The sequence below is a fragment of the Spinacia oleracea genome, chromosome 4 (assembly GCF_020520425.1).
Source record: "Spinacia oleracea cultivar Varoflay chromosome 4, BTI_SOV_V1, whole genome shotgun sequence".
NCBI classification, from domain to species: Eukaryota; Viridiplantae; Streptophyta; class Magnoliopsida; order Caryophyllales; family Amaranthaceae; genus Spinacia; species Spinacia oleracea.
In genome coordinates this window covers 141,388,128-141,413,749 of record NC_079490.1, presented here as the reverse complement: position 1 = coordinate 141,413,749, position 25,622 = coordinate 141,388,128, and the positions used below count along the sequence as shown (strand labels likewise).

At 40.2% G+C, this 25,622-nt stretch overlaps 1 protein-coding gene across 1 annotated transcript; it reads left to right on the top strand.

The window, feature by feature from the left end:
* Nucleotides 1-585: 585 nt before the first annotated feature.
* LOC130471957 (uncharacterized) lies at nt 586-3,837 on the top strand. The gene has a single exon (XM_056842328.1). The coding sequence runs from the start codon at nt 586-588 to the stop codon at nt 3,835-3,837; it is 3,252 nt and encodes a 1,083-aa protein (XP_056698306.1).
* Nucleotides 3,838-25,622: the final 21,785 nt, after the last annotated feature.

The following is a 25,622-nucleotide window of genomic DNA, read 5'->3' as shown; positions in this document are numbered from 1 at the left end:
CTGAGACGAACGTCGAGTCCAATAATCTTGGAACGTAGAGCATGATATCTTTAGGTTTTGGTTGCTTTCTTCTATCTGGTTGGTTTAGAGTGCTGCTGTATCTTTTTCTACTAATGATGAAATAATTTAACCATCTTTGAGGAATTAAAGAAAATCACAGATTAAAACATTTTTGTATGGATAGGGATAGATGTGCAAGTAGGAGTACACATTACCCTGTACACCTGGCAGAGTGTTGAATGGGGTAACATCTTTCTTTTTCTCCATTTTTGTCATTCGAAACTGTATGTGCTTGGAAATTCACTCTCATATTCCTTCTGTTGGCTTCCCTGGGTACCTTACTGTAAGTTGTCTAGTCTAGTCTGCTAAAAAAATTATATTCAAGTTTCTAGATTATTTTTTTAATAGCTAGTTTTACAGATTGTTTCTTATTAGTTGTTTGTGTTAATTTATGTGCCAAATTACTTTTAAAATTTATGTTGACCTAGTACGGTACAATAAGTGTATATTAGTGAAAGTCTAACATGCGTGACTATACTTTACAATATGTTTTCATTTCCAATGGTTGGTGTATAGAAAATAGAAATGGATCGAAGTTGGATTTCAACAAAAATTCCGAGTGACCCAGAATATCAAGCAGGTGTAAGGGAATTCATTAAGTTTGCTGTTAAGAATGGTGGAGGCCGCTCCAAGCTACGTTGTCCTTGTATCATGTGCCATAATTTCTTGCATAAGAGACCCGGAGAAATTCTTAATCATTTATCTAAATGGGCATTTGATAAAACATATACATGTTGGATTTGGCACGGCGAATGCAGGGACGAAACAACGGTCGGTAACTCTGAGGCTAATGTTTGTGAAGGTCATAATACGAATGAGGGAGATAGGTTAGAGGAAATGCTTCATCAAGTTGAGGAAGCTTTTGATGAAGACCCTTTCACATTTGAGAGCTTGCTAAATGACTCCGAAAAGCCTCTCTATGAAGGCTGCACTAAGTATACAAGGTTGTCTGCAATAATAAGGTTGTATAACGTGAAGGCGAGCCAGGGTTTGACTGATATAGACTTTAATTTGATACTGGAAGTGTTCAAAGATATGCTTCCAGATGATAATGTCCTTCCAAGTCGTACATATGAGGCAAAAAAGACATTAAGCCTTATGGGTTTACCTTATGAGAAAATTCATGCTTGCCCTAACGATTGCATGTTGTATAGAAATCAAAATGAGTCATTAGAGAGTTGCTCAGTTTGTAATGCCTCGAGGTACAAGAAAGAGGAAGGACGAGTCCCTGCTAAGGTATTATGGTATTTTCCAATAATACCGAGGTTTAAAAGGCTATTTTCTAATGCGAGAGATGCCGAGAAGTTGACATGGCATTTTGATAGTCGAGAAGATGATGGATTTCTTAGGCACCCCGCTGACTCACCACAATGGAGGTTTATTGATGGGAAATTCCCCGAGTTTGCCAAAGAAAAGCGTAATCTACGCCTTGCTTTGTCTACTGATGGGTTCAATCCATTTGGCTCCTTGAGTAGCACTTATAGTACTTGGCCTGTTGTTTTGATTACCTACAACTTATCTCCCACACTTTGCATGAAAAGAAGGTATATGATGTTATCATTGCTAATTTCTGGTCCAAGACAGCCTGGTAATGACATCGACGTGTATTTGGCTCCTCTGATCGACGATTTGAAGATGCTTTGGGAAACAGGTGTAGAAGTGTTTGATGCATATCGAAATGAGAAATTTAATTTGAAAGCAATGTTGTTCTGCACTATTCAAGATTTTCCGGCATATGGTAATTTGTCTGGGTATACAGTGAAAGGGAAGGCAGCATGCCCCTTATGTATGGAGCAATTTCCGGGACATTGGTTGAACGGATCAGGGAAGCATGTGTTTGATAGTCATCGTGTATTTCTGCCATGTGATCATCACTATCGTTACATGAAAAAGGCCTTCAATGGGAAACAAGAATTTGGAGAGCGTCCAAAGATCATGTCTGGTGTAGAGGTGTTTGAGAAGATAAAAGATATCCAGATCACATTTGGGAAGAAACATCGAAATTTTCTTTCTAAGCAAGGGTTTAAGAAGTGTTCAAAATTGTGGAGCTTGCCATATTGGAGATTTCTTTTCGTGAGACATTCTCTTGATGTGATGCATATTGAGAAGAATGTGTGTGATAGTCTAATTGGTACATTATTGAACATCCCTGGGAAGACTAAAGATGGCCCGAAATCTAGAGCTGACTTAGAGACACTTGGGATCAGACAGGAACTCCATGTTGTTGAGAAGGAGAGTGGTCGAAAATACTTGCCTCCTGCTGCGTATACACTGTCTAGGAAAGAGAAAATCGAGTTATGTGAGAGCTTGGCAGGAGTTAAAGTGCCACAGGGGTATTCTTCTAACATTCGTAGCCTTGTAAACATGGATACCTTGAAGCTTGTGGGCCTTAAGTCTCATGATTGTCATGTCCTAATGCAACAATTATTACCCGTGGCTATTCGTTCAATTTTGCCTAAAAATGTTCGACATGCCATTATCAGACTTTGTTTGTTTTTTAATGCAATTTATAGTAAAGTCATTGATCCTAAAGATTTGAAAGCTTTGGAGGAAGATATTATTATAATTTTATGCCAATTAGAGATGTACTTTCCTCCATCGTTTTTCGATATCATGGTTCATTTGACGGTTCACCTAGTAAGAGAGATAAGATATTGTGGTCCTGTATATTTGAGAGTTCAATGGGCTTTTGAAAGGCAAATGAGAACGTACCAGGGATATGTTACAAATGCTTATCGGCCTGAGGGTTGTATTGCCGAAAAACTTTTCTACGAAGAAGTAGTCGCATATGTTAGTGAATTTATGGTAAATGCAATGAAGATAGGACTTCCTGTATCTCGGCATAGTGGAAGAATGGATGGTCATGGGACCCTAGGTCGTAAACAACTTGATATGTCTTATGAAAACTGGCACAAGGCACATTCATATATTCTGCATAATGAGGATGAAGTTGCACCATATGTCGAAAGACACATGAGACACTTGAGGAAGTACAATCCAAGGGCGAATCCGAAATCCTTAGCTGAAAAACAAAGCAAGTCATTCATTGTTTGGTTCAAAGATGAAGTAATCAGGGAACTTGAGGACCCTTCAGTAGTAGTTTCTGATCGAGTTAAGAGTTTAGCATTTGGACCCAACTTTAGTGCAACTTACTATTCTGGATATGTTATTAATGGCTGCACTTTTTACACCAGGTTTCAAGATGATATTAGTACTATGCAAAACAGTGGGGTTACTTTGGAATCTGAAGCTATTCATTTTGCTAGTGCGAAAGATAAGAATCCGGTTTGTGCTACAATGCGATACTATGGAGTCATTGAAGAGATTTGGGAGTTGCATTACTCTAAGTTTTCGATTCCTGTTTTCAAATGCCAATGGTTTGACAGTAACGGAGTTGTAGAAAGTAGCTTAGGGCAAATATTTGTCAATCTTAAAAAGACCGGTCACAAAGAGGATCCTTTTATATTAGCTAATCAAGCTAGGCAGATTTTTTATATGAATGACCCCTCTGATAAGAGAATGGCAGCAGTCATCACACCAAGGTCTCGAGTTGCCTTCTTTTCCATCGATGCCACTGGTGATTGTTTAGATGATACTATGTTGGAGGCTAGTTCTTTGGGTAGAAGAAATGTACAAGTTCGGGGTGATGATGATGATGATAATGCTGATGATTCCTCGATGTATGTGAGAGATGACCATAACGAGGGTACATGGGTTGAAGAACAAAAGAATAGCAAGGGAGTCAAGCTAAAGCGAAAGCGAAAGCGTTCTAATTAAAATGTAAATATCGTGTAGAATATGATTGTTTTTGCATAAAACTAACCAACTGATTAGAATCTGATTGTGGCATAAAAGGACCAATTGATTGTTTTTGCATAAAACTAACCAACGTATTAGAATCTGATTGTCGCATAAAAGGACCAATGGATTGTTTTTGCATAAAACTAACTGATTAGAACCTGTTTTCCTTCCTTTTTTAAAATCTGATTGTTTTTGCATAAAACTAACCAACTGACTTTGATTTTCTGTAGGTTGATGGCCAGAAAGAAAAAGCAAGTAGGTCATGATGATGCAAGATTGGATCCTGAAAATTCTGAGAAAACGAGACGTGAGGATGAAAGGGGTCGTACTGTACTCAATCTGGTGGGAAAAGCTATAAGTGCTGGCACCAAACTCCGTTTAGAATGGCATCCAGTTAAAAGAATTCCTATTGGACATCACCGGTCTCATTTTTCCACCTACATTGGTGTAGTTGTGCGTGAAAGAGTAAACATCACCTATAAGGAGTGGTCTCACCTTCCAAAAGGACTCCTAGATGAATTGTATGATTCTATCATGGTAAGCAAACATACTCATCTTTTATCTTTTAGGAAAAATAATGCATAGAGCTCATTTATCGCTGGTGTGCCTGTCTTCCTTCTTTTCTTTTCTCTTTTTATTTTTCATTTGTCTTCTTTAAGCTGCTGCGTAGTCTGATGTTGTGGCAGTGACTTCTGGTTAGTCTGATGTTGTGGCAGTGGCTTCTGGTGGTCAGTACTGATTGTTGTGCAGGGTGTTTTTGGCATTGTGATATATTTCTGTTGCTTTATTTTCTGTTGAAGTTTATGTGTTGTTTATGTGCTGCATGTTCATTTGTTTGCTGCTGCTGTATTGCTGCCCCAATTCAGATGTTAAACATATATAACTTATGATTTTGTGTCAATGTAGAGGGGTTTTTATGTCATTGAGAATCGCAAACGTTGGATTCTTTCAAAAGCTGCAAAGCAATGGAAAGCTTTCAAGACTAGATTAAGACTTCAATGGATGTATTTAGAAGATGGAACAATAAGACAACAACCACCATGGAAATATTCTTGGATAGTTAAAGCTGATTGGGATAAGTTCGTGGATTACTGCACTTCTGAGGAGTTCAAGGTAGTATTGTTGTAAATCTCTTAGAAGCGACATAATAAATGTTTAAATTATGTTGAAATTAATAGGCAGTTTACTTATGTTGCAATTTTTCATTTGTACTAACTTTATTGGTCAAAAAATTTGTAGTTATTGAGTGAAAAGAATCGTGAGAGGGCAAAGAAGAAGACCTCAAAATATAGAGGAGGTCGACTTGGGTATCAACATTTTGAAGAACAGATAGTAAGATTTACTTATATTGTATATATTATTAAGGAATATAGTGTGTGATGTTCAAATTTCTCACTAGATACTAACAACATAAATCTAAATTGATTTTCTGCAATATTAGGAACAAGATCTTGAAAAGCGGGGAGTCCATGTGTCACACGTGCCTCGACATTTGACTTGGATTAAAGCTCATTCTCGTCTCAAAAATGGAGCTGTAACTTTCGAAAATCCCACCGATCAAGAAATTTATGAATCAATAGTAAGATATTTACACAAGACTCTTCAAAAAACCTGCTTATTTTTCATTCAACTCCTGTGAATAAGTACCGCATCAATTCTCAAATTGCAGATGGCATTGGAGGCTCAAGTTCAAAGAGGTGAAATAGTTGCTAATGGTCGAGATGATATCTTAGCAAGAGCATTGAATAAGCGGGAACATGGTGGTTCAGTGAGGGCCGTTGGATCAGGCATCACAAACAAAGAGTACTTTGGGTTTAACAAACCAACTGTACCTAGTCAATTGCATACTGAAATGAACAAGATGAGGTCAGAGATGGGAGTTATGCAAAATAATCAAAATATGTTTATGTCTTTCATGATGTCATGCTTAACCCAGGAGCAATTGAGGTCGTTCGTGGCCACTTGTGGTCAATTTGGTAGTTTTGGTGGGCATAATGGTCAGTTTGGTGGTTTAGGTGGGCAGGCGGGTCAGCTTGGTGGTTTAGGTGGGCAGGCAGGTCAGTTTGGTGGTTTAGGTGGACAGGCAGGTCAGTTTGGTGGTTTTGTTGGACAGGCTGGTGGTGTAGGTGGGTAGGCGAGTCAGTTTGGTGGTTTTGTTGGACAGGCTGGTGGTTTTGGTGGGCAAGCTCAGGTTAGTACAGGTGGCAAAGGGTCTGGCCAGGCTGTTTCTGGTGGTGTTCGCAATGGGTCTGATGGTGTTTATGGCGATGGGTCTGGTGGTTTTGGTGTCAATGGGTCTGGTGTTCGTGGTGGGAATATGATAACTACTACCCTGTTAAACAACTCAATTGATCATGGATTGCTCAATATTCCATTTACACAACTGCTAACCGAAGGTATTGGAGAACAAGGCAACGAAGGTCATCAGTATACCCATATTTCTTCTGAGGCTCGATCTCAGCATGATGCGTACATTGCATATGGTTCTGAAACAGAAGCTCAGAAAACGAGAAATCCTTCTGTGCATCAAGAGCATCAGGTTCAAACTGAGGTCGAGGTGTACCATGTTTCTTTGCCTCACGCAGACCCTACTAATCAACATGAGGGTGTAACAAGCCATGCACAGCAGAGTAATCATTTGGATATCACAAGTAAACATACTTTTCCTGAGGTATTTAGCATTTAATATTTTATTCCGTCAAAGTGATATCCTTCAATATGTATTTGTATAGTATACGCTCACGAAATTTGATTATGTTCCATAACTTGTATTCATAGGGCTGGAGTGATTGTTGTTTGGCTATTGAAGGCGGCGACGAAGGGCTTGTAATAGTTGCTAATGGACAGGTCTACGTACAAAAGACAACAGAAGTGATCAATAATCATGGACTATCAACGCCACCTGGTCACTATCGAGTCAGTATCACAGAAGATATTGTGCCTCATGCTAGCTTGCCATGTCCAAACGACGAATTACAGTATGTCTGTGAAGCTAAGAACAGTTATACATCTTGGCCAATTCACTTGATTCTTCCAAAAAAGGTATTATCATTAAAATTTGATTTTTAATAATGTGCTTATAATTGATTTGAACTGTTGGGAATTTTTTCGGAGAATTCGGATTAGATTATCTAGATATGCTACTGTTGGGATTAGATTATAATTGATATGAACTGTTGGGATTTTATGCTGTTCTGCCTTGTAAAATCTGTGTTCTTGTGAAATCAAGTCTGAGTTTCTGATGTGCTTTGTGGAATCAGACCATTGCTCATGGATTCAGTTTCAAGTTTCAACAGTGTCTGCTTTTTTAATTTTTTATTTATTCAGTTTCATTGCTCATATTCTTTCCTGCATTGAACAGTTCATAAAAATCCAGCTAAATCCAGCTACTGAATAAAAATCCTGCATTGCTCATAAAAATTCAAGAATACATTGAACAGTTCTAAATGAATGAGAAAGTAACAAGAATGAATGGCAGTTTTCGGTCATTTTTTATAACTAAATCCAGCTACTAATTAGTAATTATCTCAGTTTTGGAGCAAGTCTTCTAAGTTGGTCTGGAACTGACAAGGGAGGAGGGGAGGATACAACCCCAAAAAAGTTTTTAAAAAAAAAGTAAAGTGAACTCTGCCTCTCTTCCCTCGCCCTGATCTTAATTAGTCATCTAGGTTTTTTATTCAGAAGAGTTTTAATATTGCAGCCAACCTCTAATCCGATTCTCCATGGTATAAACTCATCTCATAAACTTATCTTAGTTTGGAAAATGACTGAACTGCATATATAGCAGTACAGATTTGACAAAACCAGTACACAACACTGAAAAAATTGAACTCATTTTTACCAACAGTTACCTCTGATCTGTATTTTGTAAATTCTCGGATTATTTTGAAATTTTGTAAATTCTTGGATTATCATTTGATGTATGTTGTTCATATGAAAAAGGCCAACGCGCACCCGGAAAATGAGGTGACCACTCCGTCCCCACGATCGACATCATCCCAAGGATCAACTACTCACAAGTATGTTATCACTGCCGATGATCTTGAAAAGGTATCTACTAGATGGTTGCAAATTTTGAAAGATCAAGCTATGGGAATGAGAAAGAAAGGTGAAACCATCTCCTTCAGTATCCCAAAAGGTGTATTTTTTAATGAACAACCGTTAGATGTTTTGCTTGACTATGAGGACATGCTTGATTGGTGTTTCCAAAAATCGATTGGAGCAGCCCACTTGAATATTTTCATGAAGTAAGTACTTGTCCTTTTTTAATTCTCTAATTAACATTTAGAGTTTCTTTGTTCATTAACTTGTTTCATGTCCTACTTTTGATGGGATAAGGAACTTGAAAGAAAGATGTCAAGACGAAGGAATTTCGGGTATGTATGGATTTTGCGATAGTAATGTTCTATCTCCGTTGAATCCAACAGTGGAAGAGGCAGATCGGTGTGAATATTTAGTTCGTGCCTTTGGGTGCAACAAGGGAAAGAATCGTAATCAACTATTCTTTGCACCTTATAATGAGAAGTAGGTGCAATGCGTATTTTCTAATTTTATTTTCTTTTGATTCTGAAGATAGTTAAAGTTGTCTTTATTCTATTAATATGCTATTATTTTCTCTTATAATTTGTGTATATAGTCAGAACTGGATGTTAGCAGCCATTAGCCCTTGGAATGCTGTAGTGTATTGGTTGGATCCGGCTGGAGCAGGAAAGGAGATCCCTGAGTTCATTAAAAGAGACATCAATGAGTATGTGTTAACCATACTTGTCAATTTTCCTTGTCAATTTTCCTTAGCCTCCTGTTTCTTCATAATGGATATCCATTAATATCGAAAAAGAAGCTCATTGAGCTATCATTTTTTTTACGCAGGGGAATTAGAAGATTTAGCATTCTCTATCGAAAGGATATTAAGAAAGTAAAAAGGAATCCGAAAATTGGGTGGATGCAACCAGAGGTATTTCATCTGTGTTCTCTATAATACTATGATGTAGTACATTAATACAATAACTTAACTTACCTGATGTATTACTGTATTTCTTTTATTCCTTATATTGTAGTGTCCTCGTCAACCTCAAAACAGCAATGACTCCGGATACTATGTGTGCCGTTATATGATCGAGATTTTAGAAAAAAGAGTTCTATGGGTGCCTGACCAGGTATCATTTCCTATCATTGCTATTACCTGTGAGTTTGAAGTAAAAATGACTAACAGCTCTAAACTAGCTTTAGACTGCTATAGTAGCAAGCATACAAGATAGCATTATGGCGAAAACAACATCTAAAATCACCTGTCCTTAATTATTCGGATTCCCATACCTTGATTTGCTGCTAAGCCTGCTGTGTCCAGTCTGATTACCTGAAGGAACAATAATTAGATCATGCAGGTACAAAACAATGCAGAGTTCAGGAAATTTTAATGTATCCCAAACTCACCAACTTAGTATGCGTAAAAGGGAACTTCAGATTAGTAACCCTTCTTTTTTCCCCTTAATCTGTCATATTAGTAACCTCCTCTGTGCATTCTATATCAGCCCTAAGGAAAGACAGATGAAATACCTCTCAAATTCAGAAAATTTTTACACATTTATTCTCAGATGCCTAAATCTAAATCTATCCTTTATTTTATCTGGAAATTTACTTACTCCGTACTAGATGGCTATCCTTACAAAGTTACAAATAGATATAAAGGTAAAACCGTTCTCTGTTGCTTCAATTTCCAATCACAGTTAGCTTTTACAGAGCTGTAAATAATAGGATACCAGAGAAAAGAAGAGAACTAGAAATGTGCTGGGATCAATTAGGTTGAGAACTCTGATTACAGAGCGGACAAGCAAAAGAGATCAGACAAAACGCAGATTAACAGTTGATTAATAGTGTCAATGATTGAGGGTTTTGAAACTCAAGCGCGCATTGACTAATACTGTATAGAAGTGGTTTAACAAACTTCTGAGATTAATATCAAACGCAAAATCATTATCCGATTGACATATACGTATCTAATCAAACCCAAAAAAGCGAAAGATGTATGATTAAGGACCTTAGATACTTTTTTCTTATATATAGTCAGGAGCAGTCCTGATAAACATTTCCTGATCTAAGCTCGAGCAAGAGCCTAGCATTCGAGCAAAAAAATTTGCTGTGAACATCTTGCAGTCTGCAAACTCTGTCCTAGCTGGTAAAGTCAGTTAGTTAGTTAGTTTCATAGATCATTTCAGTACAGCTGGTAAAGTTAGTTAGTTAGTTATTTCATAGATCATTTCAGTACATCTGGTGTTTTTGCTTTGAGGTAAGATGTTTTGTCTGTCCAGATTTGGGCAAGTCACTGTTTGTTGTCTTTCCATTTTTACTCTCTATTCTGGGAACATCACTAAAGTGTGTTGTGGGATGCCCCAGGTTAAAATTTTGGTAGGAGTTTAGAGACGAATTTAAATTATACTCTTTAATCGTATTTTCTGAAGGATCGTGTCACCTTGTTGGCATATTTGCTGATTATTCTGGCATGATTTTAGTTTTGCTTGTAAATCTGCATTTCTGCATCTGGTATTTGCCCGTGAGCCGAACTATTGGCAGATGGCCGGATTGGTTAAGCTTAGAACCTGGTATCTTTTGTTTAATCTCAAATTGGTATTAGTTAGTATTTGTAACTGGAAGACTATTTATTCTTTGACCTCTATACCATTTCCTGAACTGCACCATTTACCTTGTTTATGCCATTTATTTCCAATTTTAGATTTTCATTTAGCTTAACCTGCCTAATATAGTTACTTGTACCATTCCATTATCATTACCTAAGAAGCGTAGCTGGGCAGGTCTTAGCTAGTTAGATTGCCTTGATATAGTACCTTCGTACTTACATTCATACACGATAAAGAATACTAGGCTTCTGTTATGAATTGTTGTAGCAGTTTCATTTTCTTTCCTATAATGAACTATGCATTTGCTACAACTATGCGTTTACTAAAATACTAATTATGTTACTTATTTACAGTTTTCTCACGAAACCTATTCATCGGAAAATGTTGATGAAGTTAGAGACATGTGGGTCGAGTATTTTCTCAAGCCAGAAGCAAATGAAGAAAACAAAGATGATGGTATAGAAATAACTCCGTGAGTTTTGATTGGCAAATCGGTGTAAATATATGATTAGATTTTAGAACGTACGTTTTGTTTTACGTTTTTAATTTGGAAATTACAAATTAATGTAAAGTTGCGTTTTGAGCATTACTTTTGGTAAATATATTTTTTTGGTAATATGGACTATTAAGAAATGTTTATTGAATTATTATAAAATATTACAGCAGCAGGTGGTTTAATACAATCGGTGAATGAAAAATTACAGGTTATTAGCATGTAAAGATTACAGCAGGTTTACAAATTACAATTGTTGAATTATTAAAAAAATATTACAGCAGCAGGTACTGAATTAACATTTTTTTTTTAAAAAAAAATACATGAAAAGAGACCCGTTATTCGTAAAAAGGGCTCTTTAGGTATAATACTAAAAAGTTCAAAGAGACCCCATATCTTACATATGGGGTCTGAGGTTATTAGAAAAGAAATTAATAAAAAAATCAAAGAGACCCCATATCTTACATATGGGGTCTGAGGTTATTAAAAAATAAATTAATAAAAAAATCAAAGAGACCCCATATCTTACATATTGGGTCTGAATATTTTTAATAAACAGACCCCATATCTTACATATGGTGTCTCTTTCTCTTCTAAAATATTTTCCTAAAGGCCTACGTAAGAGACCCCTTTTCTTACATGAAGGGTCTCCAACTTTTAACAAACAGACCCCATTTCTAAGAGGGGGTCTCTTTTAAAAAGAGACCCCCCCATCTAGAGACCCCCTTAGAGGAGGTATCTTATGCCGTTTTGGACGGGTCTCTTTGCCCATTTTTGTAGTAGTGAGGAAATGTTTGACGCCACTTACTGCCCAACGCAAAAGCCAACTGGGCTCCGGTGCTTAGTGTATCCTATTGAATTACTATTAACATAAATAAATTAGGAAAAATTGGGGATGGGGTGGGCCAAGGCCCTGGTAAACCCACCCCTAGATCCGCCGGTGCTTATAAAGCTTTGAAATTTGGTTACTATTCATGTAATATTGGTTTTATCGAAAAACAATCAAATTCCTTCTTTGCTTTTTTTTTCCCCGTTCCTTAATAATACTCCATCCATTTTTGGTTAATAATCCATTTTGGAACTTATCACTATTTATAATTGGAGAAAATATTCTAATTTCTTTTCAATACATATTTCACAATATATTCATGTGAGATCTTGTTTTGTTTGTATCGATGTGTAGTTTAACAATATCAAAATTTTATAGTTTTTAACGTACGTATTTTGAGATATTTACGTTTAAATATTCAGTTGAAACGGATGAAAAAATTAAAAGGGACTAATATTTAAGAACTGAGGGAGTAGCGTATTTACGTTTTTGCCCTTCCCTCTTATTACCGTTCATAGTAGTTATTTTACCCTTCCCGCTTTTTACACTTCATAATTTTATTTTATTTTTTGTCTTTTCCTTAAACACGGTATTATAATTCCTCATTTTTCTAATTAGATGACACAATTGGGTTTTAGACGATATTCACACAAACTCCTTTAATTTGACTTCCTTTTGTGATTTATAATTAAAAAAAGACATAGTCGTGTTAGGTCTTATTAGATTCATTTCAGTAAATAATTTTTAAATATTATTTTTTTATAATTTTTTTCTTATCTACAATGAAGATATTATTGTTGGAAATCGTGCATTGACAAAGTGCCAATAATTGTGTCATCTAAAAAAGAACGGAGGAAGTATATCGCTATGATTTTATATTAGATTTTTTCAGAGACTAAGTTGTATTTAAATTGAAGAGTGATCAAAGGGCATTCAAGTTTATCCAAGAGTTGCTTCGCACTAAGCATTTGCTTATCAAAACAGGACCAACAACTCTTTCTAGAGGAACAATGTTGTGTAGTGGACGCTCAAATAAGTTGTCCAGGAAGACAGAAGATGGTGAATGAATGCAGTTCGGGGATGATATCCATCTCTATGTGGCTAAGCATCAATGTCAGTTTCTATACGTATAAATTACAGAGTATCTTGGCATTAGCAGAAAATGTTTGCATCACCCTAACTCCCCAAGTTTAATGTAGTATGTACTGAGGAATTTTCCAGGGCAATGCTCCGTGTTCATGGCCAATACTCTTTGCTTCTGCTCCTTTTGTAAAACTTAAAGAATCATGGTTGTCAAGCACGTCTAATGTATAATGTCTATACTTAAGTGTTTGTGTTTAAAATTTGTATATTCGTGATTTTCATATTTTGTTTTCCCTGGTCTTTACAATGCAAGTTTTACAAATTTATTTTCACTAATCGAGTTTATATCCCTCGGGAAACCGCCCGTGGTCCAACAACTAATTTACGTAAATAATTGGTTCAAATGTATATTTCCCGTATTAAAAAAATCATTTATACTTCGTAGTATCCCTACAAGTATATTGAAAAGTTATTTAAATTAAGTGCTAGTCATATAATGTATATTTGAAATAAAAAAAATGAGATAAAGTCACATATCGATTTTGTTGATATCCAAATTGATAAAAGGTCATCATCACTTAAAATCTATACTAATATATTAAAAGGTGTTGCGAATAAAGTTTATGTGTCACGTAGAACTCTCCTATTTACGCCACGTCATCCATGATGTTATCGACAACCAAAAATCAATACAATAAGGTTCAAACACAAGAACTCAAATTTGGAGAGTAAATCTTATTACCATCTTAACCAACCACTAATTGTTGTTTATACATGCACATTAACTTATAATTAATGCGAAGTACATATTGATGTGGCCTAAACTAAAAGGTGACACGTGGCCTTCGTATGATAAAATGGACACTTAAGAAACGTCTTATTCATGAAGTGAAATGAAAGCCCAAAAGACAGGCCCAACTCAGAAAGGCACACTCATCCCTAGAAAACATCCTCTAAAGGACACATGTCCCAATCTCAGAGGTCTTCCAATCATGCAGCTAGGGTTTTGGGATCAATTTCCAAGAAGCCCTAGCCCTATAAATAGCTCAATTCCCAAGGTAGAAAGACAATCAATTCATTCCCACCTACCTTAAACTATCTTTGCTCTGCCTTCTCTCTAAAAGTTACTTCTCTCTCTAGCCAATACTTACTTAGGCATCGGAGGGAATATTCCTACGGGAATATTCTTGTCTTAGAGGTTGCAGGAAGATTTTGCCAGCGCATACTTGATACCTCTGAGAAACGCATGACACGTCATCCCCAGAAAAGATCCCACAACATTTGGCGCTTTCTGTGGGGAGGTATAGTATCATGGCGGAATTGCAAATCTAACGACGAAGAGTACAACGGCAGTTCGGGAGAAAGGCGGCCCCGAGAAAGGAGTCAACACCATATAGAAGAAGCTAATTGAGTCGCCAATGCAGGAAATACACCTCGCCGAGTCTAGGAAGCCGAGGTGACTGTTGAAGAAGAGCCGGGAGTCGAGGCACCTCCCCCAGGCGACCATCTCAGCCCCAGCATAAGGGATGCCGTGCTGGATGAAAAATTGGACCTACCAGCCTCGGTAGGATCGCTGCGGAAAATTCTAGCAGGATTCAAGCGACAAATGAATCAAACTTTCCAACAGCAGATGAGTACCACGCTGCAGGATGAAATACGGAAGAACATGCTAATATACAACAATGAGCGGACGACCCCACAAACGCCTCTCAGCCTAGGCGTCAATCGGATAAGCAGAATGCCACTCAGATCTTACGTCTGGAGAGCAGGGGAAAGTTCCCGTCCCCAAGCTAGCCGAGGAGCCAGCCCTTTGGCAGAGCGTCCAGAAACGGACCGCAGTCATCGAATACTTCCACCTCGGCGGGAACCGGCAGCCCGACCGATCTCTCGAGCAAATCCATCGGCCACCCTGCGCCCACTATCAAGACGACAAGAACACTATGAAGGCGATTCTGAATTATCTGACAAAGGATCCACTCCTGTTATGGAAGATCATCATTTCTATCCTTCCACTCAAGGACACACTCAGACGACACCACCCAAAGTGATCACGCGTCCCCGTATGATCTCAAGTCGTCGCGAACACACTTATCACATCCAACAAGGTCTGAACAATCTAACGTTGAGGCTATGAGCACTCCCTTTTGCGAGGCTATAATGAACGCTCCCAAGGAACCCAAAGTCAAAACTTCGACCATTGAAGCCTATGGCAACACTACAGATCTCGATATGCACCTAGTTGCATACCGCCACCATATGTATGTCCAAGGAACCAACGAAGCCACTTGGTGCAAGTACTTTCCAACCACTCTCAAAGGGGTAGCGTCCAAATGGTTTGAGCGGCTGCCTGCAGGATCAATCACCTCCTTCAACGAATTACAGGCCCTGTTTTCCACCAGGTTTATGGCATACAAGGAAGAAAGGAAGACAAGTATGCACCTAGGTCGTATTCAACAGGGGAAGGATGAGTCTTTATGAAGTTATGTTAAACGCTTCAATTTGGAAGCTGGGCAAATTCCAGATCTGCCCGATGGCGTCTCCTTCGACAATTTCGTCAGGGGCCTAAAGAAGGGACCATTTAAGTTTGACCTAGTCAAGAAGAGTGTGCGAACGATGGAAGAAGTTCTGGACGAAGCCGAAGCCTTCATACATGCCACAGAGATATGTAGTGTGTCCAAAGATGGAAAGGCTGGAGAGGCGACGGACTCATCCGGGAAAAAGGAAAAGACTGATAAGAAGCTCACACGGGTTAACGACACTTAGGCTCTCTCCAAAGAGCATGATTCCAATTCGCCTAGGCAAAAGAGTGGACGACCACATGAGAGAGAATATTTTGAATACAATACAGACCTTCTTACCATCCTAATAGATGTGGGGACCAGGTTCGACCTAGAACGACCTTTTCCAATGAAGTCTCCTGCTGAGAATCAAGATCCTAAGCTATAATGTTAGTTCCATGAATATATATGGCATGATACCAAAGATTGTAGGAGTCTGAAGAGAGCTCTGGATGGTCTGGCTTCCAAGGGGAACCTAAAAAACTACCTTCAAAGAAGCACTCATGGATTAGGAAAAAGCCAGTACAAGAAAAAGAAGTCACCTGTCTCAGCTAGCTGCAGAAGGAAACCACAACGAAGGGGGATTCGTAGCCGTCATATTGGGAGGCCCGGCGGTCGGAAGACCCACCATGAGGGGAGAGAAAGATTATGCTCGCCGGCTAGGTCAAGTAATGTTATCAGGAAAGTCACCAATTGATCAATTCCCTCGAATAAAAATATGTGAATCCGATGGAGGACACGTAGCCACCCCGCATGATGATCCTCTCATTGTCGAGATCAAGATCTCAAACATGAGGGTAAAGCGTATATTGATAGATATAGGGAGTTCATCCGATATAATGAGCATAGAGTGCCTAAGCCGTCTAGCTCACAATCCTAAGGCAATTGAAAGCATCCACTATCCTATTATCGGTTTTGGAGGAAGCATCATACATCTTGTAGGCGTCATCACCCTACCAGTACGGATAGGAGGACGCAACGACGGAAGAAAGATGGCAGTGGACTTCCTAATTGTCAAAGACTTAACCGCATACAACGTCATCTTAGGACGCCCCACTCTGAACAAGATCAAAGCAGTGGTCGTCACCCATCTCATGCTCCTAAAGTATGTATCTGATGACGGAACAATATGAACTATACATGGAGACCAACAGCAAGCACAAGACTGCTACCTCACCACACTCAACCCGTCAGCATGGAGGAAAGAGCCAGCCGGGTCCAAAGGCAAGAGAAAGTTTGAAGAGGAGCCACCGGCAGCCACAGAGATTATTCCAGTTAAGATAGACAAAAGTGGCTAAGGCATAGGATTTCTATAGACTAGTCAAGGTATTATGTAAGAGCTTACAAAACGGCCAAAAAGTATGTAAGAGCCAACAAAACGACCTGTATTATGCGCCCACAAAACGGCCAAATCTACTTTGCTACTTTGCTATATATAAACTAATTTCATGATAATTATATCCTCACTATCAAATTCTAAACTCACTATCATTATGGCACAACAAGCCCCGCGTCAGATAGTAATACTCATAACCAAAACGTAAAAAAAAACGCAAACACATTGACTCAATAAGATGGTCAATCAGAATCTGACGCCTTCTCATCGACGACGTAAGAAAAGACTAATTGGTTGACGGCCTGAGGAGTGGCCTAGATTAGCGCCCCAAATTAGACTGATCACCTGAAACACTGGGGTTACCGTCCACACATGGTGTGAGGGGGTCGAAAAAGCACGAGGCTAATGCGTGACCTCGTCCCTCGTGGGCGTGACGTTGTCAGATCAAGTGTAATTGGATTTCCTGTGAGTTAATTACACCCAATCGACTAGTAATATAGGAGTCGCCATTCAGTTTTTAACGACAATGAGAAAAACTGACAAAACCCGGTTATCGTGACATAAAGGGAGTGCCATTATGTTCGACCACGACGGCCATAGGTTCCCTTGTGATCCCTGGTGTGGGGATCGCTCAACGTACACCCGCAGGGCAGAGATTGAGAGTTCGGGGGACTGTAACTACCGAGAGGAGTGCTCATTGATAATACTCCAGAGGCAGGTTATCCTTACTAGCCCAGCATAAATAATTGAAGGGACATGCGTTAAACTATTAAACTATTCTGAATTGATTTTAGCAATATGCAACACATAATACTAAATCGATCGTGATTATCTTATTTAGATTGATTTAAGGTACCTAGCATGATAATTCAATTTCCAAGGTATTATCTTATTAGGCGTGATAGATCAATCAAATTAATAGTTTGACAATTTTATAAAAGGGTGATGAAAGCGATTAAATCATATGAGGGACACATTACAACGCACCCTTGAGAGGTGCGTTGTGGTTCTCAGAAAACTAACCATTGGCTTTACCATTTCTCCTTTTATTTAGCGAATCTCGGGTTTCCAAGCAATGTTCCAGTATTTAGGCTTAATTCATCAAGCTACAAGGGGCAGGATGCGTTCTGTTCGATTTTTGGGTCGATTGCGACAGAACGCCAGATCAATTTCGCAGCGTGAGGCTTAGGCTTAAGGCTAGAGTCAATACTCAGATTATGGAATTGTGTGTTATTTTCACGTCGATTTTAGGCTGTATTTATAGGAAAAGAGTGTGTGGGAAGATATATTTTAAGATACGAATCCAAAAAGAATCCGGAGATAAAACGGCCCCAGGCACTTTCAGCGCCCAGGGCTGGGCGCCGAAGATTTCGGCGCCCAGATCCAGGCGTTGAAAATGGGATCTGGGCCGAGTTCTTGTCAGATTTGGACTCTTAGAACACGGAGCTTTTTGGGAGATTTATCCGAGTCTTTTAGTGCGTATTAACTTATGACGGAATGCGTCTGGGCCCGTTACGAACTCTAGGTTCGTTAGGAATTTAATTAATAAGTAACTCTTATTTTCGAATTATACCAGGAATAGAATTCCTTTGTAAATTCTATCTCTTTTAGGATTTATGTTGGAGTGCAACACCTAATTCTGACAGGTTTCTATCTTTTATGATTTTGCCACTTTTAACAACTACCTTTTACGGCAGTTACTATTCTTAGCAGGTTTCTATAAATAGCAGCTTTGGCTGAAATGAAAGGGTGATTGAGATTCGTTATTTTATAGGAGATGCGTTGCCAAGTGGAGATTTATGTTCTCATCATCGAACCTTCCCTTTCGGGAATGGGGACAAAAGTAGGCGTCTACAGTTAGCCCCCACTTTGACTGAGTCTCGAGATGAGACGATGGTCAAAGTACTAGACGGAGTGCGTCATACAAGCCATGGTGTATGTGACCTATTTTGCGAGGGTCTCACGAGCCCCCGAGTGATAACATTTGACTTAAGGGTCATCACTTGAAGTGTTAACACATTCCTCACGCGTCATTGGAATTTGTTAACTGATAGTATAGAAACTCCCTCACTTTGTCATTGGATGTATCTAAAGATGTTTTCGAAATCAAAGCTATAAAGTGTAACTAGGCCTGGCCAAGCCCAATCACGAGGTAAAACGTTTTAAAGATTCTCATTTTTTTCAGGGTTAGCTAAACGAGAAAACCCCCTTGTTTTTATAGGATGTAAAACGAAGGAAAATCCAGCACATCGCTCTTTTTTGGAAAAGCGGAAAACCAATCCTTTGATTTTTGGAAAAGGGAAACCATCCTTTTATTTTTGGAAAAGGGAAACCATCCTTTGATTTTTGGAAAAGGGAAACCATCCTTTGATTTTTGGGAAAGGGAAACTATCCTTTGATTTTTGGGAAAGGGAAACTATCCTTTGATTTTTGGAAAAGGGAAACCATCCTTTGATTTTTGGAAAAGGGAAACCATCCTTTGATTTTTGGAAAAGGATAAACCAGGAAAAGTTATCGCTGCAGCGACTAAGGACTTGCGCGGTTAGTGACGCAGACCCCGCCCGCTGAAGGTGGGTGAGCCTGTCCGCTGAGGGTGGGCACCCCGTCCGATAGGAGTGGACGAATCTGTTTTCATGTTTTGAAAATAAGGACCTACGCGGTTTGTGACGTAGACCCCGCCCGCTGAAGGTGAGCGAACCTGAATTCGTCTTTTCGATTTGGGACTCGCGTGGTTCGTGGCGCGATCTTGCCCGATCGAGGTGGGCCAGTCCCTATTTCATTTGTTCTTGGGACTCGCGTGGTTCGTGGCGCGATCGATGTTTTATGAATTTTTTTTGAGCAACATTTTCATTGTTTGGATTTGATTTCTTCGGTTTCTTTGTCTTGCACGGGTTTGACCCTTATGTCTTGGAAATATGAAGGGGATGGTATGGTTTATTTTGTGGATTTTCGGGAATTGGTTTCGATGTCACGATTCAAGACCGAGTGGGTCTTGCTATTGGGCCTAAAATGGGCCGCTTCCTTACATTTTTTGATTTTTATATTTGCAAGTATGATTAGTGCTTATTTAGTGTTAGAATAATATTTTAGGAGAAATTTTACGCCTTTATTAATTTGGAAAGTAAGGAAAACACACTGAAATAAATTAATCAATATTCTAAGGGTTCTTATGACCATATCTAGAGATTTATTCTTTCTATCATCTAAAGAACTACTAGGCGTTTTGCTAAAGTGCTCTCTACGGCTCAAGCCTTAGGTTTAGTCTCGTAGAACCTTGGTCCTTCTCCTGTACTCATCTTGAACTCTATTCCCTTTGCGTTGACCCACTGACATGTCTTCACCCATCCGTTCTCGGCCTCTTCTAGTGTTGATGTAGGAGTGATTAACCGAGTTGGATTGAAACCTTCATCTTGTAAAGCTAGGGTAGTCATCACAGTCTCGTCCTCCATAGGCCTCGATTCGTTAAACAATGTCCATAGAGCTCGGTTGTCCAATATTTCAGCTGTTTCAGTCTTGGTGAGGTGGGGTGCCTCATCCAAAGTATGATAGTCATGGAAAATTTCAAATCCGGGCTTTAGCAGGCCATCCTGAACGAAGGGTTCAGGGAAGTCACAGCATGGGTGTTCTTCTCCTTCCCGGACAAACATACCGTTAAGGGTTCTTTGATATGGGGAAAGAAGGGTGGCTTGTTTTGTACTGTTTTTGCGAGGTCATCCTCGATCTTTATTCCTACATCATAAACTCTTTTGAAGGTATCAAGGCCCAAGTACCTAAGGTGTTGTTTATAAGCTGGGTCTAGGTTGTCAATGAATTTTTGGACCAATTCAGTTTCAGGAGGCCTATTGATTAGTTGGGCCGCTTGGTCTCTCCATCTAGCAAAATAGGTCGTGAAACCTTCATTTTTCTTTTGGAATAGGACTTCCAACTCGCGCATGGTGACTTGAAGATCCATGTTTGACGAGTATTGTTTGTTGAAGACATTGACAAAGTCCTCCCAAGTGGAGAAGAGCTTAGGGTCCTGGTGGTAGTACCATTTGAGTGGCACAGGTTCCAAGGACAAAGGAAAGGCAGGCAAATAAATGGACTTGTCCACACCTTTCAAGTTCATGGCATTCACAAAGCTCAAGAGATGATCACGGGGATTGTCCGTGGCTTTTAACTTTGATAAGTCGGATGAACTAAACTTTTCCGGTAGTTTTCCAGGAAAAGGTTTAGGATCGAGGGAGAAATACTTGCTCCCCATGGTTTGCTGCAGAACCATTTTTTCGATCTTCTTCTCGTTATCGAGGTCATTTTTGGCTTGCACAGCCGCTAAGGATTCGTTTTCCATTTTCAGTTGACTCATAAGTTGGGTCATTTGGACCATTTGATCTCGTAATTCTTCCATGGACATGTTTGAGGGTGCGAATTGAGGTTGGGGAAGCGGAGATCCTTGAAAGGGGGAATGACGGATGGAGCTTGGAGTTACTAGACCTTGTGTTGGTGATGTAGCTTCGAGACGCACTAACCTTTGGTTTTCAGATCGACACCAAGTGGCAGAACCAGCCCTATGTATAAGACAAGCTAAAGTTTAGGCCCAAAGTTAAGCATTACTTAGTCTAGACTTTCGACTCTTTCTATTGGTTTTCTATTCTCACTCTTGTTGGTACACTTTTGGCTCTTCTTTTGGTCATTCTTTGGATTTTCGAAACATTTGCCCGTGTGACATTCAAGGTTATTTTAATTAGCATGCTCGGTTTTGGTGCCGAACATTGTCGTCATAGGAGGCCTAATGACGACACAAGGAGTTGTTTAGTTTGTAAGTTGTTTTTGAATCGAGTGCCTTTTTCATACGTCCTTGCAGCAAATCCGTTACGAATTTTTTTATTGCTACGTATACTTTGTGCGCAAGTACCGAGGCTGCCGTGCCTGACCAAAAGGCCAGGCAGCAACTTCAGCGCCCAGCACGGGCGTTGAAAATGATTGGCGCCCAGCCAGGGGCGCTGAAAATGCGTCCCTGACTGGTACTCGTATTCTATTCACGTATCCTTTTTTTGTATATACGACTTGATTTTGCGTGCTTGCCTAATAACGTCCTTTACGCGTTGTGCGCCGTTGTGGGATCCATTACAGGCTGTCCTGGGCGTCGCTTATTTTTGTGGCGATGGCCCCGGGCTGCGGAACACGTATTTTGGTACAACTCTTTGGCCAATTGGTGTTTATGAATGTTTGGGCAATTTTTAGGGTTGTTGGTTTTCTAGTGTTATTTGCCACACACAACCACATAATTCGCTACACATAACTAACATTACAACATGAAGCAAAATAATATGTCACGTAGTTTATGGTAGGCTTCTATGGGTAATATTTGTGCCGGCTGGGTACCTCCTCTATCGTCGATCCAACACATGCCCCGGTCGCGGAAGTGCATTCACGAGCGAATTTCGTCCCAAGAGGCCAATCACGATGTAAGCCAAGGGGGCATGCACCAATGAGAGGGACCTAGTGGGCGAGCGATTTGGTTTGGGATAGGTGTACTACTAGCGAAAGTGCCGAGTGGACAACATTCGAAGCATATGCACCCCCCGGGTGGCGATGGGTATCCTTATTCCCAACTCCCGAGATGAAACATGCCAAAGGAGCCAAGATTCGTTATGCGGTTATGTCCGTTCACATTAATATGCTGATTTTCAGGTCGTCCCAACTTGATAGGGAAATAAACGCGGGGTAGGATCGTTTCACCCTTCGGCTATTTTGGTTACCTACGAGAACGAGTATTTCATTAACGTCCCCAGTGGAGTCGCCACTGTGAGGGGGTCGAAAAAGCACGAGGCTAATGCGTGATCTCGTCCCTCGTGGGCGTGACGTTGTCAGATCAAGTGTAATTGGATTTCCTGTGAGTTTACACCCAATCGACTAGTAATATAGGAGTCGCCATTCAGTTTTTAACGACAATGAGAAAAACTGACAAAACCCGGTTATCGTGACATAAATGGAGTGCCATTATGTTCGACCACGACGGCCATAGGTTCCCTTGTGATCCCTGGTGTGGGGATCGCTCAACGTACACCCGCAGGGCAGAGATTGAGAGTTCGGGGGACTGTAACTACCGAGAGGAATGCTCATCGATAATACTCCAGAGGCAGGTTATCCTTACTAGCTCAGCATAAATAATTGAAGGGACATGCGTTAAACTATTAAACTATTTTGAATTGATTTTAGCAATATGCAACACATAATGCTAAATCGATCGTGATTATCTTATTTAGATTGATTTAAGGTACCTAGCATGATAATTCAATTGTCCAGGGTATTATCTTATTACGCGTGATAGATCAATCAAATTAATAGTTTTACAATTTTATAAAAGGGCGATGAAAGCGATTAAATCATATGAGGGACACATTACAACGCACCCTTGAGAGGTGCGTTGTGGTTCTCAGAAAACTAACCACTTGGCTTTGCTATTTCTCCTTTTATTTAGCGAATCTCGGGTTTCCAAGCAATGTTCCAGTATTTAGGCTTAATTCATCAAGCTACAAGGGGCAGGATGCGTTCTGTTCGACTTTTGGGTCGATTGCGACAGAACGCCGGATCAATTTCGCAGCGTGAGGCTTAGGCTTAAGGCTAGAGTCAATACTCAGATTATGGAATTGAATGTTATTTTCACGTCGGTTTTAGGTTGTATTTATAGGAAAAGAGTGTGTGGGAAGATAGATTTTAAGATACGAATCCAAAAAGAATCCGGAGATAAAACGGCCCCAGGCACTTTCAGCGCCCAGGGCTGGGCGCCGAAGATTTCGGCGCCCAGATCCAGGCGTTGAAAGTGGGATCTGGGCCGAGTTCTTGTCAGATTTGGACTCTTAGAACACGGAGCTTTTTGGGAGATTTATCCGAGTCTTTTAGTGCGTATTAACTTATGACGGAATGCGTCTGGGCCCGTTACGAACTCTAGGTTCGTTAGGAATTTAATTAATACGTAACTCTTATTTTCGAATTATACCAGGAATAGAATTCCTTTGTAAATTCTATCTCTTTTAGGATTTATGTTGGAGTGCAACACCTAATTCTGACAGGTTTCTATCTTTTATAATTTTGCCACTTTTAACAACTACCTTTTACGGCAGTTACTATTCATAGCAGGTTTCTATAAATAGCAGCTTTGGCTGAAATGAAAGGGTGATTGAGATTCGTTATTTTATAGGAGATGCGTTGTCAAGTGGAGATTTATGTTCTCATCATCGAACCTTCCCTTTCGGGAATGGGGACAAAAGTAGGCATCTACACATGGGAAACAAAATTTGTTCCAACGAAAATCAGCATGAAACTGAAGGAATAAAAACAAATATGCACAGAAGGCACAAAAATTTATACATACGCTCGCAGCGTAAAAACCCAAATAACAAATGCCAAAAGGCACCATTGTCAAATACAAGCGTCTACGGCGCCACAAAAACCAATAGTAAAAATAAACCTAGGGACCAAGGGGCGGTTGAGCTACCATCTTGGACGTCCTGCTCAGCTGGGGAGTTCACCTCCTTTTCCTCCACGTCCTCATCCTCCCCGTCACTAACACACTCAGGAGGATCGAGCCCAAGGCGCTGAATGGCCAAAACAGCCATCTGATACGAAATCCGACGCTGGAACTAGGAAAAGTCTTTCCCGTCCATCTCCTGATCCCATGCTCGCCGAGCACCCTCCAGAACGGCGTCCTCTCCAAGCTTAAAAGAACAGCGGCCTCTCCCCGAATAGTTTCCACCTCAGCCTGGGTGGCCTTGAGCTTCTTCTCCAAGGCCTCCACTTTGGTGGAGAAATTTGTAACTCGCTCTGAGACGGCATTATACCCAGCCCTTAGAACAATCAGCTTCTCCTCATGCTCCTTTTAACTTTTCCTCGTAATCTAGGGCGTCTGCCTCAGCCCTTTTTGAGAGAGGCCGCCTCCGCTCTGATGACCACGTCCATCTCCTCATTAATAAGTTTCGCCTTGCCCTCATCGTACTTTTCATGATTCTCAATTTGGTGGTTCAACATCTCCTGGTGCATGTCGAAACGACACCGCCTACCCTCGGCAAATCTGATAAAAAGATGCCAAAAACCAAAACGAACTAAGTCACTCTAAGTATTAGGGAAAGAATGGAAAGAAGAAGTAGAAAAACTCACGTCCAGCGCGAGGGACTGCATGGCCCCCAAAAAATCCTTCCTCTATCCCTGGAAGAGACTTCACATAATCCTTGGGAATAGCCGGATAGACGGAAGAAAGGATTTTATCCTTTTCCTACGAGCTAAAACCACCAGAAGGAGGGATCTGAGCCACCTCGGCCTTCTTCATCCTCTCAAAGATATTGCCGCATGTGTCAACACATAAATACCAATTAGCAGCAAACTACGAAGCTGGCAAGACGTCCCAATCACTACGAAGCTTACCCGCTCACCGGCGAAGGAGGTGGGGGCATTGACTTGTCCCCATCAGGAGAAGGGTCCCTAGACTCTCTGCTCACCTCCACCCTAGGGAGGTGTATCAGCAGCACGTTCAGCACCGACTGCCGCCTCAGTAGAGGCCTCCTTGGCTGTATTGGCCGTAGGAAGATCCTCCACTTGTGAGGAAGAAGCACCCACACCACCAACGGGTGTAGCCGACGGCTCCGGCCTAGGCGTCACTACAGCATCAACATTGCTCTTCTTCTTAAAGAAGGGACTCTTTGCTTTAGGGGATGCCAAAGAGGGGGCGGGACGTTTCCCTACACCTGACACGGTAGGCATCTAGAGACAAGAAAAATCCAATTTAGCATAACCCAAAAGACTACAGTAAGTGCTCAAACAAATAAAAAGTACCTTGGGAAGGTCACCA